The 15,139-nt window shown below is 50.8% G+C and overlaps 1 protein-coding gene and 2 long non-coding RNA genes across 5 annotated transcripts; 1 reads left to right on the forward strand and 2 right to left on the reverse strand.

Annotated features, from left to right (window-relative positions):
- Nucleotides 1-281: 281 nt before the first annotated feature.
- On the reverse strand, nucleotides 282-2,549 carry HOXD1 (homeobox D1). The gene is made up of 2 exons (XM_060621814.2): nucleotides 1,737-2,549; nucleotides 282-1,360 (listed from the first exon to the last, which is right to left on the reverse strand). The coding sequence occupies exons 1-2, from the start codon at nucleotides 2,380-2,382 to the stop codon at nucleotides 1,026-1,028; spliced, it is 981 nt and encodes a 326-aa protein (XP_060477797.2). The 5' UTR covers nucleotides 2,383-2,549; the 3' UTR covers nucleotides 282-1,025.
- Nucleotides 2,550-2,590: 41 nt separating this feature from the next.
- On the forward strand, nucleotides 2,591-14,443 carry LOC132671256 (uncharacterized). Of its 3 annotated transcripts, none has more exons than XR_009607018.2 (3): nucleotides 2,591-2,845; nucleotides 11,944-12,403; nucleotides 12,712-14,443. It is a non-coding gene; the product is annotated as an uncharacterized LOC132671256 (long non-coding RNA). The 3 variants fall into 3 exon arrangements; XR_013557255.1 differs by having other exon boundaries at nucleotides 2,591-2,799; XR_013557254.1 differs by lacking the exon at nucleotides 2,591-2,845 and adding an exon at nucleotides 11,524-11,612.
- LOC132671257 (uncharacterized) lies at nucleotides 10,508-11,457 on the reverse strand. The gene is made up of 2 exons (XR_009607019.2): nucleotides 11,262-11,457; nucleotides 10,508-11,063 (listed from the first exon to the last, which is right to left on the reverse strand). It is a non-coding gene; the product is annotated as an uncharacterized LOC132671257 (long non-coding RNA).
- Nucleotides 14,444-15,139: the final 696 nt, after the last annotated feature.

Genomic DNA, 15,139 nt, shown 5'->3' on the forward strand with positions numbered 1-15,139 from the left:
AGTCTCTGTATTCACCATAAAACTCAGGCACTTAAAGTATAGTACCTCCTTAGTTACTTGAATATTTGGCAGAGTAGTTTTTTTTTCACCCTTAAACTGCTCAGATAATTGTCCGTTACTTGTTTGTGTAAACAACCTATAAAAAATGTGTTTGTTACTTTTTAAAGTTATTACAGTCAAAAATTTCCCAGAGCAGAATCAAGAAATTCCAAATTGAAGAAACCCCATTAGCTTTTAAGAAAAATCATGGAAATGAAAGGAGCGTAAGGAAAGAGAGAGGAGCAGATTCTGTAATTTTTATTACAAAAAAAAAGTTCGAACTCTTTACATGCTATGACATTCAATGCCATGTAGAAGTTCATTGCAAGCAAACATTTTAAAAAATATACATACTGTATATATTTACATTCAAGTCTGAGTAGTTGGTGTCAAGGTGTAGTTCAGGTTCGAATCTTCACCCACCCTGTGGATTTGTTCAGCTACTAACTAAACAGCGATTGTATCTTCACTCAGGCACATGAAGAGGTAGAAACTGCTTCTTAAAGAAAAAAACAACAAAACTGGAGTGCAAATGTGAAGATCATCTTTGAAGCAGCTTAGCTACATCAAGGAGGCCCTAACTAGCTTTGGTCATCTCAAGCTGAATACATGTAGCCCATTCTTTAAATTAAAATCTGGAAAACTTTGGGTAGATGTTCTTCTGAGTAAATCAGGGGTTGTCAGAGATCAGCAACTGCCACTTGGCACCCAAGAATTGCATATGACTAAGTTAGGCGACACAGCAGCAGGGCTGGGCTGGCAGCTGGGCACCTTTTCCCTGATAAGACACAAATAAAACACAAACGAGTGGCTTAAGAGACCTCAAATTGATATCTGTACACCTACAGCCTAGAACTCAGAAGCCGACTAGGATACTTCGTTTCCCAAGTGAAACCTCTATCCCAAACTGAACTAGTAAGTCTAGACAGGGGTGAGGTGACCTATGACTTCTGCAGGCCAAGGTTTCTCAGTCCCAAGACTAAACCTCATGAGGGCTCTTGGGCCTGAGAAGGGCTCCCTGGGCTCTTGTCAGACTTGGTGGTGCTCGTTCCTGAGAGGGGGAGTTGGAGGGAAGCCACAGGGGTGGCCGAGGGGAGAAGCCCTTCTCGTTCTCTTTTCTTCTGTTTCATCCTGCGGTTCTGGAACCAGATTTTGACTTGCGTATCATTCAGCTGCAAGGAGTTGGCTATCTCGATGCGTCGGGCTCGAGTTAAGTACTTATTGAAATGAAACTCCTTCTCCAGTTCTGTCAGTTGCTTGGTGCTGAAATTCGTGCGGATCGCGCTGGAGGGGCTAGCGGCTCCATACTCGGCGAGTTTGCCTGCAACATAAAGACAGGGCATCGGTGGGGTGAGAGGACGCGGACATAGAACGCGGGCGAGCAGCGGGCTGGGCTGGTGAGAATCAAAATCACAGCTCAGCTCTCCTGGGTCTCTGTAGACACAAGGTGTGCCAGGAGAAACGCCCCACGGAGAGCGCCTTCCCGAAATTTCCTCAATGCCTGGCACATTTTCGGAGCGTGTACTTGGGGCACGCTCAATGGAATGCGCCTACTTAACAGCGCTGCGGGACGCATTTCCTTCCGAAGTCCTAAATCGCCGTCCAGAGGGGCAGCTGCAACGCGCTCCCAGCACAATTCTGCGGAGGAGGCTCCGATCCCAACCCCAGTCGCGTCCGTCCAAGGCCCAGATACTTACTTTTCTTAGGGGCGTTCCTCTTCACTTTCATCCACTCGAAGGTGCTGAAGGCGGCGGGGAGGCCGGAGGCCGGCGACGCAGACTTGGGGTAGGCGCCAGGGGCCGGGGACGCGGTCTGGAAGGTCCCAGGGTGGCCGTCGGCTGGCTCTTTCAGACACGCCGGCAAGGGGCCGGGCTCGCCGAAGGCCGCGTAATCCACCTGGCCGCTGAGGAGAAAGGAACCACTGCCCGAGAAGACGGCTGAAGTGGCGTAGTGGACGTGCGCCCCGCCGTCGTCGGCCGGCCGCCCGAGCGCGCACGGGAAGTCGTACGCCGGCCCCGGCCCCAGGAAGCCGTAGTCCGCGCCCCCTGCCGCGGCAGGTGCGGCGCCCGGCTCGTAGGCGCCCTCCAGGGTGCACGGCGCGTAGGAGGGCGCGGCCGAGGGCGGCGCGGAGGGTGGCGCGGGGGTGGCCGGGGGCAAAGGCGCAGGTCGGGCGGCGGCCAGGGGCAGGCAGCTGACGAAGGCGCCGTCGCCGCTGCCCAAGGGGAAGGCGGGCTGCAGGGCCACGGGCCGGGCGTCGGCGCGGCAGAACTTGGGCGCGAAGCTGAGCGCGTCGCCGCCGCCCCCGCCGCTGCCACACGACACGTATTCCAGGTAGGAGCTCATGGTTCCGGCCCACCCGCCTGAGCGGGGGCCCGAGCGCGGGGCCGGGCAGGACCGCCGCGGGCTGCGCCGTTCCGCCCTTCCTCTCTATCCGAACTGCCTTCGCCGAGCCATGGCGAGCGGGCTGGAGGTAAATAGTGGCCTAATATAGCAGCGGGGGTGGCCACGTGGCGCTGGCCGGCCAATGGGCGCCTGCCCCGCGCGGCCGGGGTCCCGACTGGCGCGCTGCTCCACGCGCCTGCCCCGCCGCCAACTTTGCCAAACCTGCGGGTGGCCGCCGTCCAGCGCCCCGGGGCCGCGGGGAGAGCGGGCGCGGCCCCGGGGCGGCGTGGAGAAGGGCGGGGCGAGAGCGCCGGACGCCTGCCCCCCGGGACGGGCACTGGACGAAGCGGGAGGAGAAAGGCAAGACTAGCCGCTCGGGTGAGGACGAGAGGATAGAGGGCGAGACGCTTGTTCTTCTGGATCGGTGGGTGGCTGATCCCTCGGGTGCGGATAGTGGGCACTGAGGTGGGGAAGGGGTTAAAAGGGAGCGTGGAGTTCGACCCGTGGGCACTGTTCAGAGCCCTATGCGCTTTCGGTTTTCCTGGCACTGGTGTTACCCTTCTCCTAAACCTAGAGGACGTGTTTACTTTTCCCTCGCTTTCAGCCTGCCTCCGATTCACCGGACTAAATGTTGTGCCCTAGGCGCTGGGGCGCCCTGGGGCCCTGGGGCCCTGGGGCGGCATCAGATCTTCACCTTTAGACTAGATTTTCACGTTACTTCGGCAGAGTCCCTTCAGTTTCCGCTCTTACCGTTTGTGGAGTCAAGGTGGGGGCGAGTGTTGGAGCGCCAGGTTTTGACTGGGACAAAAGATAAGGTTTCTGCCTTGCGGAGAAGTTTACCAGGCTTCCCCCATAACTGGGTTATCCAAATACAGCATCTGCGCTTGTGGTTGAACGCTCGTGCTCCTCTCCGGGAGGCTGGCTCGCGCACGCTCTGGCTGGGGCGCTTGGCTGGAGGGTGCAGAGGCTTCCCAGGGAGCCGTCAGATCTCAGAGGTTTGGACGGGCTTGTACCTTGAAGCAATTAAAGCTTCTGTTCCATCAGATAAGTGCTGCGTCGTCTCTTGCGAGTGAAATCTGAGGGCTCACAATGTTAATGGGCTCACGTCTTTCCCTTGATAATACGGTTTTGTTTACGGAGTGTGGAGAGACGGGAAATAAAAGCGCAACTGGCACAGGAAATGAAGAGTAGAAAGGTTACAAAGACCGGCTTTACATGGACAAACTTTTCAACTTCCTTGAACATTTCTTTGGGGCTGCAGGAAAATAGCAAAACTATATAAATAAATGTTATTTACACACAGTCATGAGAGAGGGTGGCTTCCTAAAACTGTGTGAATACGGTCTACTCTTGACTTATTCAAGTGCCCTTGAGAATTTGATCTATTATAGCCTCTTAGTTATGGTGAGGAGGTTTTATTATTGTTTCACTGATCCACTTGTCATGCAAGAGCGATTGAGCCCTTGCCTAAAATTCCACTCTGAGGAAGCCGGGAAAATAGGAGCCATCACAGTCCGGGGAGCCAGTTCCTTACAGGGATGTGAACCTGTGAATAAACAGAGCCACACCAGAAGTGTTACCCTGGTGAGGGTGAAGTTGAGCCAAGGTGGGGAGGGGGGAGGTGGAGGGTACCCAGCTAGGAGTGAGCACAAAGCTAATAGTTCTGGTGTTGCGGCACTGCTGGAGTTCTGGGATTTGGTTGGGAAATGGAATCCTGTGCTGAAGATGGCCCTTCAAACTTGATGTTGCTACTTCAGTCTTTTCCTTTAGCCAATCAGATGACAAAGGTCCTAAATAGTTCTTTGAAAGAGAAAAATAGAGTCTTTTTTCTAGCTCTCTGGACAGGGAATGGTAGAGCTCTTCAGACCTAGCTGAGACTTCATATGTAGAAACATTTTTTGGCTGTCCCCAACTCTGATGGCCATACAAAAATATCAGCGACCCAGATGCTGCTGAGTTCACATAACACCTCATGCACCCCTGGCTAGACTTTAAGAGCCAGTTTTTACCAGGATAGTGACCTAGCATGCACACCTCTGTCTAAATCAGTCTTTCTCTCGAAAGGTTTTCGGTTAATCACAACTCCTAGGCCCAGAAGCCCCAGCAGGTCAAGAAGGAAGATGGCCTTGTAAACCTCTCTGGAGAAGGCATCCTGCAGGCTGCAACTCAGGATGTAGGACAGAAAACTAAGCCTAATTGCCCGGCAGATCTGACCAAAACTTATCACACTAAGGGCCTTTGCTCTAAGGTTTCAGGGAAAACAGGCAGCCTAGGTGCCTTGGCAAACTTCATTGCAACAGAGACCAGGCTTCTGCTGCTAAGCACTTGGGGCAAAGGTTGGGTCCTTCCTGTCACAATTAAGCATTGACTTTGATCCACCCATGAGCTGTCTACACTGTTTCTCTGAAGCAAAATTTTGGAGATTGAACTTTCGCTGGTGGAAGAAAATGTCCTAAAAAAGAGAATGAGATTTTTTTCTTAAAATTGTATTGTTTTGTTTTCAGAACTATGAGTGAGAGTTGCCGGGAGGAGGGTGTTCAATATTCGTTCAGACCCAATTGCAGTTCAATGATCATTGCGTACAGAGAGCTACATTCTGTTCGTCCCTCTCTCTACTCCCTTTAACCTCTCAGGCTTTGGCATATCCTACACCTTGGGGCCAAGAGCTGCCATCTCAACCCCTGGACTGGTCCTTGACTTATTCATATTGGAGCCGAGACTCTGGTCATCTCAGACTGAGAGTCATCATTTCCCAAGGACCTACTGTGTAAGAACATTTTGTTAGGGGAGGTCTAGGCTGCACAAAAAAAGATACTCTCAAACCAAAGGAACAAGGGATTCATTTCTGGCACAGGTCTCAACTATGCTATAAATCTACTCCAGAAGAATGTGAATCTATAGTTCTCTAAGGAGAGATGGGAAGATATTATTGGAGGAGCTATATGCAGAAAGATGTGAACGTAGGATATTTTGAGTAACTTTAAAGTTTGTCTCCTAGATGTTCACAGAGTATGGGAGAAATGTCTTACTAATTTTATTGCTTGTTCAAGTCATGAATTCCCAAGGGTCACTTGCCCTGCCGGGTCGGGTGCTGTGAGTTCTCAGCAGGAGGTGACAGCAGAGGGGCCTGATTGCCAGGTTGTGTTTGATGTAGGAATGCTTTGAAATCTCTCCCATACTGCTAACCAGGGTAGCCACCCTGAAACCCCCACCCCCCATGACAACCTTTGTCTCTCATTCAAACAACAAACTTTTTTTTCTCCTGCAGACAGAAGACAGAAGTGAGGGAGGGTGACACTCTGGTCTTCTGTATGTTTACAGTTGTTCCTAAGAAGCCTCTTGCAACCCCTCTCCACGAGCCTCTTCATGTTACCCCTTGGAGACGCTTTGAGCACATGCAGACTCTTGGCTCCACAGCCCCAAAGGGTAGAAGGGCTCTTGCTTGTTGGGGTGAAAAGCGGAGGGGGGGGGGCGGGCGAGGAATGGTGGGGGGGATGAGCTTTTCTCTCAAGCAAGATTTGTAGTTCTCTGCAGAAGCCTTCAGTCATCCCATGATGGAAGTGGGGGTGAAGGACAGGAATTCTAAACCTATCAGAAGCCTGATAACAGGACCCTCCTTGAGGAAAACAGTTTGGAGTGCTGTGCCTTTCCCTGCGAGCTTTGTGAATGAAAGGCTCGTGGGTCAAGCCCTTGTCTGGCACACAGTAAACATACAGGAAATGTTTGTTGGACAGAAATAAAAATGGACAGAATGGTGTGTTTTTACCATGACTAATATCGGATAAAAGATATCTTTAGATAACGGCTCCCAAAACCAATTCATGTGGGTGGAAATCAGCATAGAAGCTTCTTTAAAAGTGCAGGTTCCTGAGCCCACCCAAGAGATATTTATCTAGTATGCCTGACTCCAGTAGGAGTTGTGATAAGCCTCTTGAGTGATTCTCAAGCAGGGTTCTTGGGAACCATATTTTGAGAATTTCTGCCTCTCAGAAATTGGGGTGGGCAATGTGGGAAGAGAGCGGTAATTCGGTGGGAGGGGCCCTTGGCTAGCATCATGAGAGCTCATGGCTAGCGGGAACATTATACCTGAACAGTGCCCAGAAGCCTCTTGGGTGGTAGGGGCAGAGAATGTGAAATGGCTCTCACATTTTGGTTTGGCAGCCTAAGTCTAGTTGGGGTGAAGTTTTATAAAATATCCTTAAGTAGTAGTCAGTAGAACTTTCCCAAGTTTTGCTGATAAAATAGTGCTTTGCAGAGACCTGGCTTCCGCTCCTTGTCACCTTCCTAACTTGGCTTTAGGGATGCCAGTAAGGTAGGAAGTGAAAGGCGTTTGTCTCTCCCGGTCTCTTAGAGAAAATGTAGAGTAGTTCTGAGGTAATGGAAAGAAGGAAGGAGGAGTAGGAATAGGAGTCTCAAGAGGGCGGAGCCAACTCTTCTTTCCTTCCACCTCTCCCAAATTGTCTGGAATGAACATCTGAGCTCCGGGGAGCCAGAGGGGATGAAATGTCCCTTGGCCTAAGCTGTAACTCTTCCTTTGATTAAAGATCAAGATGTCATAAAATGTCAGTGCAAGAAGGCCCCTTAGAGATGAGTGACATTGAACCCCTCATTTCAAAGAGGGAGTAACTTTACTCAGAGGTTAAAAGACAAAACTATCGGGGTGCCTGGGTGGCTCAGTCGGCTGGGCGTCCGACTTTGGCTCAGGACATGATCTTGCAGTCTGTGAGTTCAAGCCCCGCATCGGTCTCTGTGCTGACAGCTCAGAGCCTGAAGCCTGCTTTGGATTCTGTCTCCCTCGCTCTCTGCCCCTCCCCCACTCCTGCTCTGTCTCTCTCTCTTTCTCAAAAATAAATATTTAAAAAAAAAAAAAAAAGACAAAACTACCCTGCAAAAAATGAGGGAACTAACTTGGGTCTCCCAGCTGTCTACAGTCTGCTGCCTGTCCACAGTGTACGAAGAGGAAAGAGTAAAACAGCCCCTCCTTTGCACTGTGGCAGGGTCAATGCTGAGCAAGCAGAGCAGTGTTGAAGGAGACACCCTTGTTTCTGGAAGGCCACACAGGCAGTGTGACTGACTGGGAGGCTTGCTGGCTTCCCTTTGCAATTTGCTGAACTGGTGCTCCAGACTTCTGAGGCCCAACCTTGAGCTACTCCTACAAGAGAAGGCAGAGGTGGATCTGGGTCCCCACCCCCTCCACCACGCAAGGGTTAAGGATCCCCTCATTTCCTGCTGAGCTTGACCCCTGGGGGATCAAAACCAGAGGTGTCTTTCCATTAATGTAACTGGATAGTACAAATTTAGGACTGTGTGAACACAGGTATACCCAGGTCGGTTACACTTGTACTAATCTTTTTCTCCTTTATTTTTTAAATAGGGTATACATTGAAATTTACATGGTTCAAGATTCAAAGGGTACACAGTGGTATGCAGTGAGCATCTTTCTCCCATCACCTAGTTCTCCTTCACATAGGCACCAGTTAAGAGTTTCTTACATATCTTTCCAGAGATACCTTATACGTTTCTATCTATCTATAAATCCCCCGTTTTTTGTTTTTGTTTTTTTTTTTGCTTAAATGATGGTGTACCAGACAGACTCTCTCGCACCATGTTTTTTCCCCTGTTGTATCTTGAAGATCATTTCCTATAAATGCATACAGAACTTCCTGGCTTATTTTTACAACTTCATGCTGTTCTGCTGTACACACCTACCACAATTTATTTAACTAACCCCCTATTAATGGATATTTCGCTTATTATTCATTGTTTTCCCATTACAAACACATGTTCAAGTTTTTAACCTATTAGAAAAATCCCCAGACATGGAATTACTTAGTCAAAAGTATGTGCGCTGGCAATCTTGACGCAGATTGCCATATTGCTCTCCTTAGATGTGAATCACTTTATGCTTCTGCCAGCAACATATGAGAATTCCTGTTACCTCATACCCTTGCCAAGTCAGTGGGATAGTAAAAGTTTTTATTTTTGCCAGTCTGATAAAGAATAATACCTTTTACTTGTCCTTATAGCATCTCCAAAAATGCCATTCTTTTTTATCTTGTTTGATCCTTTCATAATTCTAGTTTACAAATGGTAATGGCGACACAGAAAAGATAAACTGTTGGTCGTTATCACACCCAATGTAAATGGCCAAGGTCAGACGTTCAGCACTCTTTCCTATACTGCACTGTGCCCCGAGGAAGCCTAAGGAGATTCAGAGAGAGTGGGTGGCTTCAAGCATTCCCTGAAAGACACATGATATAAAAAAGCTTTCCGACATCTGCTAAGAGGCCTCCTCCTTAGTGGTCTGATACCAAGACCACATTTCTGCATGTGTCCCTGGAGAGTACCCTCCGGAAGCAGAGGAGCTCTAATTAGCAATATGATCTGACCTAGTCCTAAGCATTAGCCTGTATTCAATATCTGGGAAGCAGTAGGTGTTGTTTTTAATTTTCCTGAGACTTATTTCTCACTGGACATCCAGGATCTAAGTTATTGATCAGCATGGTGTGGGTAAGAGGATGTTTTCCCTTGGTTTTAGCTTTGCCTGTGACTCTCATTTAGACCTGGTGAAGATACACACACACACACACACGCACGCACGCACGCAACTTTACTGATAAACTTATGAGGTAGATATCTATTGACTGTTTCACTGAAGATGAAACTGAAGGCCAGAAAGATTAAGTGAATTGTTTAGGGTCATACAATGTATCAGCAAAACAGAAAATACAGTGTAGACCTAAAGCGGAAGTCCTTAGTTTCCCCCTGCAAAATCTTCTTTTTCCCCTTCCTGTATTCATTTTGGTGAATGACCTGGCCACCCAATCAGGGCCTCTAAATAGAAGCCTAGGGATTAACATCCATAACTCCTCTTTCACTTGTCCAACTGTCAGCAAGTCCTGTGAATTTGTCCTCCTAAATGTCTTCCCTCTTCATCCTCGTTACCTTATAGTTCCTCCCTAGGCTGGATTATTGCAGCAGCTTCCCCTTCTTCTTTCCTTCTTGCCTCCTATCCCTCCTCCAGTCAGACACAGCATCCCTCCCAAAGAGCAAGCTTTCCAAATAGATAACGTCATGTCCCAGTTTAAAAACTTCAGTGGCCTCTCACTGACTGCAGATTAATTCCAGACTCCTTTCCACGGACCTCATACAACCTCTTTTGCCAGCCAGATGCTCTACTCCAAACTCTCTTTGTTCCAGGTCTAGACCTTGTTCTTTCTTCCCTCCCTGCTTGCGTGTGCTGCTCTTTCCACCGAGTATGTCCCTCCTTCCTAGACCTAAAAAGCTCATACTTCAGGAATCAAAATTCACCTCCTCTGAGAAGCCTTTTCTGACACTCCACTTGTGTTAGTGGCTCCTTCTCTTTATTCCAGGAACCTTTAGGCCACACTTCTGTTCTAGCGTCTGTCACACCGTTTTAGGATTCTTTTTCTTCCCCAGTAGATCAAAAGGCATACACTATTAGTGACCCATTTTTAGATCTCAGAGCCCAGCACAGTGCACACAGGAGCTGTTCAGCAGGTATTGCTGAAAGGCAAGGAGAGAGAGACTCTGACCCAAGGACAAGAGGACCAGTATTGTAATTGCTTAAAGAATTCAGGACACTGTGCAAGACTTAATGCTACAGCTTATATCTATCTAAAGTAAAATGATAGTGGAACATCTCTCCAAAGCAAGTTAATTTCCACCTGAGAGGATGCTGAGAGAGAAGACAGGGAGGGAGGAGCTGGGATTTTGTCTTTCAGGGGCTCTTTCCTATAGGCTGAGGCAACAACTTTTAACTAACGTCAGAAATTTCTCAGCTGATGTCACTCAAAAAGAGGGTAAAAGAGGGGGTAGCCTGAAACTTTCTTAGAACTTACCAGGACTACAAGCACCACCATAAGAACGCTTCACCACCCACTTTACCCATGACCTCCTGCTGCAAACAGCTCTAATGCTAATGACCTCCTTCTCTCTCCCTCCACCAACGCTTACAGTTTTCAGTCTATCTCTTTCTGGTATTTCTAAAATGAACCCCAAAAGAGCTGAAGTAAAAATACTCCAGTCCTTCCTTCACACTTGAAAAGAGAGGAGAGGCGTATCATTATTAAGGTTGGCATTTTACGTGTATTTTTATTGTTCTTTTTATATGGCATTCAGGTTTAGTTCCAAGTTTAACAGGGATACCCTTGCTTCCTTCCAAATAAATGACTCCTGCAGGTAAATAAGAGAACTAAACTAGCTCCGCCCCGTCCCTGAATTCTAGTCCCCTGGGAATCTTTTTTTTTTTTTTAAGACTCTTACATAGTGTCTGCAAAACCTGGGATTTTCCTCTTCCCTTTCCAGGGGTACAGCTGCGCTAAGGGTGTGACGGGGGGCGGGGAGCCGGAGGGGGGGCAGGGTATACAGTCTCCGTGCGTCTGGGGCGGGCGCGGGGGCCGCCCCTTGGGAGAACTGTGGGCTGCAAGGGGTCCGGAGGCGGGGCCGGCAGGCGGCCGGGAGGACAGGGAGTGGGGGGGTGTCCGGCCTCGCGCCGCAGAGCGTGGGGCAGCGGGTCGCGCCCTCCGTGAGCGCTCACCCCGGGTGCCGGTGTCTCCTCTGCTTGCGGTTTCTGGTCGGCTCCCAGCTGGCCCAGACTTGCTCTGAAGTAGGAGGAACCGCTGTCGAGTGAAAAGTGCACACCGGGTGATTGATGAATTCTTAATAGGACTAACCTCTCCCGCCACCACCCCCCCCCCCACCCTCGACACACACTGAGAAATCCTTCACCCAAGCCCCCCCCCCCCCCCCGCCCCTCCCCAGGCCTCCTCGCCGGCAAGAGGGGACGCGGCCGCCAGCCGGTTGGGTGATTAACTCACCGTTTGTCTTTCGGAAAGTGTGCCAGGTGGATTGAGGCAGCCTGGCCGCTCCGGCTCTCTGCTGACTGCGCCCGGCTGCAGGCCGGAGAGCGCGGAACGAGCGCGCGCGTCACATGGTGGCGCGGCCCGGAGCCGGCCTTTGTGCCGCGCTATCGCCCGGCCGCCCCGGGGAGGCGGCGGCTATTGTTCCCCGCGGGGGAGGGAGGTGCTCAGACTCGGGGTCCACGCCAGCCTCCTCCCCAGAGTGTCCCCACATCTGAGGACGGGTGGGGGCTTCCTTTGTGTGTTTCGGGCCTGCGACGGGAATGGCGCGCCGTTGCCGCCCCAAGGGGCCGCAGAAGGGGCCGAGAGGTTGGTGCCAGCGCTGTAGCTACTTCGAGCTCGGCCCAACCGACCGACCCAGTTTCCCGCTCTGCCCTTGCGGAAGAGACAGGGAGGGATGTGGTATTTGTAGGGCAAGCGCTTGGAACAATAGAGCCATCAAAAGGCCTTCTCCCTGGTCTCCTCCTAAGGCAGCTAGGCTCTTCTCCCCTCTTTCAGAAAGGCCGAGGCCCAACAGGTCCTCTTGGCCTGATTTTAGGCCTGCTTTCCCAGTAAAAACACTTCATCTGTTCTCCACGAATCCTAAGTCTCCTCCTTGGACTCTTACTGATGTAAACATCCCATTTTCATTATTTTCCAGATACTATTCTTCCATAAATTGATCCAGACTAGCCATAGGAACCAGTCAAGATATTTTGCCACAAGATCTAGGACAAGAGGATTTACCTACTATTGCCCACCTTGCAAATCTCCTAGGGACCTTTCACCTGCTTCTGCTACTGCAAATGATTGGACATCCATTTACATTTCCTCTTCTTCATGTGTGGAAGGAAACTTTTGTTCACTGTGCTTCAGGCTGCACCTGGCCTGAAAGTGGGTCCTTGAATTCCCCTTGTACCATTCCAACTTGCCAAGGTGGTTATGAGACCTGAGGGAGGTGTTTAGGCGTGGACTTTGGGCCAGGTGTGTAAATCCATTTGGTACCAACTTTGGGCCCCAAGGATAAGGGCATGTGTAGGGCACCAGAAGAGAGGGGAACAGTGAAAACTAAAATTTCACCCTCTGTGATGATCTTCACCACCACCAGTACCAACAATGCTGTAAGTACAGAGGATTCACCTACCCAGTCGTTTTTCCTCTCCATCCGGGCCCTCTGCAAGAGTGAGCCAGTGCTCAGAGATGGTGGAGGGTATGGCTGGTGACTCAGTCTCAACTGTGTCTCAACTGTGTCCAAAGGTCTAGGGAGAAGTCTGCTTACCGGTAGCTATATCCTCTCTGGGAAGGCACAGCGCCCTAAAGTGGTGAGGCTGTAGGCCTGTGGGAACTGGGGCCTCCTGCCCCTCTTTTTATTTTTATTTAATACTCACAAACTTCTCTTCATCCCCCCCCCCCTTTTTTTCCCTTACAGTTTCTGAAAGAAGGACCAAAGTAACACCAAGAACTCCCAGATGAAGAGGACCTTCCTGGATCTGTAACTGGGATTAACCAGTTCTTTACTGGGAGAGAAAGTTTCAACTAATCCTCAGGATAAAAGCAAACAGGCCTGTGACTGTCCCTTGAACACTGACAGTGTAAACAAGCTTCTGGCTCCTCCAGGTCAAGCAGAGGAACACTTTTCATTAGAATGTTGGGTTTCTTCTTTGTTATTCAAACATACACCCACACACATCCCCTTGTCCCTCCCTAATGAACAAACCTCAACAGATGGAGAGCCTAGGCTCCCAAGACTTATGGCTGAGAAGATGCACTTCACTCAAGGGTGGGTTGGCTTGTACAGAATGGGGGAGAGAGAAGAAATGGGAAGCTAGTATAGGTAATTACTGTCTTTTAATACTCCTTACAGATAGAAATCCAAAAAATCCAGTTCCGCAAGGTTAGCACCCTCTGGGGCCTGGGAAACCGATTTGGCTTATGTCTGTGATAGGGACTAGGCTTGGGGCTGCACCAGGGGGAAAGTACTCACTCTATATTCTATCATTCTCTCTCATTTGAAAGCCTGTACAAAGAAATGGTACAAATGGATGGTTAACTTAATGATTCCATCAGAGGCGGATTTTTCTCTGTCAGGTCCCGGGATGAGGCTGAGGTCTGAAAGCCAGGAGGCAGAACATTTACTTAATCGCCCTTTCTTACCGCCTTTCCAGGGGCCAGGACTGCTCTTCAGACCTTTCCTCTGCCACGTCCCCGTACCCCTGGGTAGCTCAGTTGGGTCTTCTTATCCCACTCCTGGCTGGGCCTGAGTTTCTCCTGGTAGCCACGGCAAGGTCTCCTTATGGCTAAATCTTTTCCCACTCCCACCTCCCATTCTACTGCGGGCCATTTTTGCAGCCCTTCTCTACCCAGCTATAATTAACATTTGATTGCCTGGACAGAACAACCAGGGGCTCCCAAACCGCTGCCACCCCCATCCATGGACCCTTTCTTCAGGCCTCAGGATGATCCCCCACAACCTCGCTGATCCCTCCCCTCCCCCAGCCCTCCCCGCCGCCTCTATAGGAAAAAAAAAAAAAAAGCCGAGCTGGTCAAAGCCTGAGCCAGAGAGCCACTTCCTCCTCTGGAGCAGCAAACGGGGTAAACCTCCCAGAGACCAATGCCCAAAGCGAGGCCCGGCCCTTCCCCACCTCCAGGCGTAGGCCCAACAGTGCCATTGTGAGGCCTTTCCCGACGCGGAGCCCTTGGGGAAGCTGCGCACACAAAGGCGAAGCCGCTCCTGGAACCCCGGCTTGCTCGGCGCCCTCAACCTAGCGCCGGACAGTCGAGGCCTTGTGCGCTCCCCCATTGTACCCCGTGCGGCCGTCTCGGGCAAAAGTCACGGGCTGGGGTGGAGGTTTCCTTCTCCTGCCAGCTTGCCCCTTCCCGCTCCAGGTCACACACTTCCCCGGGAAGGAGAGGCCTGGGCCCAGAGCGCCATTGCCCAGCCGGTGCTCCCCTCCCCCACGCTCTTCTTTCTGCTTTCCCGAGGCCCGGGAGGGAGGAGGCGGGCGCCTCCGCCGATAGAGCAGCTATTGTGACCTTCCCTCGCGGAGCGGGAACCCAACCGAGTGTACCGCTGGCGGGGGAGGAGGCGACTGTATGCGCAGACCTCGGGGTGCAGAGGGGGGTGGTACTGGGAAATAAATAAAGGTTTGCAACCTTGGGCAGTTGGGCCCTTCAGAGGGCGTTTGGTTGTGTTTAGACTCCGGTGCTTCCTAACACTAATTGCGGGCTCAAAAGGAGCAGAATTTATGGCGAAGGCCAAGGCGGCTTGTTTATAATTTATGAAGTTTTAAATGGCTGTGCTGCAGGCCCTCCTCTCGCCCTGGCCGGCGGCCGCGCGGGAAGCGCCTCCCCAGACTCGCCACCGCGCCCTCCTCCCCGCGCCAGGAGCGGCGGAGTGTGCCCATCACATGACACGCCGAGGGCAGGAAAGAATCCAAGCCATTCTAGGAAGCCTCGGGGAAACCTGTCACCAAAGGTGAGAGAAAGTCAATTTGTCCCAAGCGAACTCCCCCACCCCGTTAGAGAGGGGTGCCTCCGGGTAACTGTCCGGAGAGGGAGCCCCCGACCCCGCACCTCTCTGGAGCATCAGTGTGAGAGGAAGCTGATGTCAGCCGGCCTAGACACCGTTTAAAGTCTAATCCATGAGACCTAAGCCGCAGATGACACTTGGGGCCTTGCAGACACCCGCAGACTCAGCAGATACTCCTGCGGTAACACACCGCGCTGGAAAACGCCTGGAGCCATAATGCATTATGTATTTTTATTATTATTTATGGTAGGAAGAGGAGATGAGGGAAAACCGGGCTGAATCTAAACAGCCTGATAATTCATCTATTTAATATTTAGCCAGTTAAGAA

Source organism: Panthera onca, chromosome C1 (assembly GCF_046562875.1).
Source record: "Panthera onca isolate mPanOnc1 chromosome C1, mPanOnc1 haplotype 2, whole genome shotgun sequence".
NCBI classification, from domain to species: Eukaryota; Metazoa; Chordata; class Mammalia; order Carnivora; family Felidae; genus Panthera; species Panthera onca.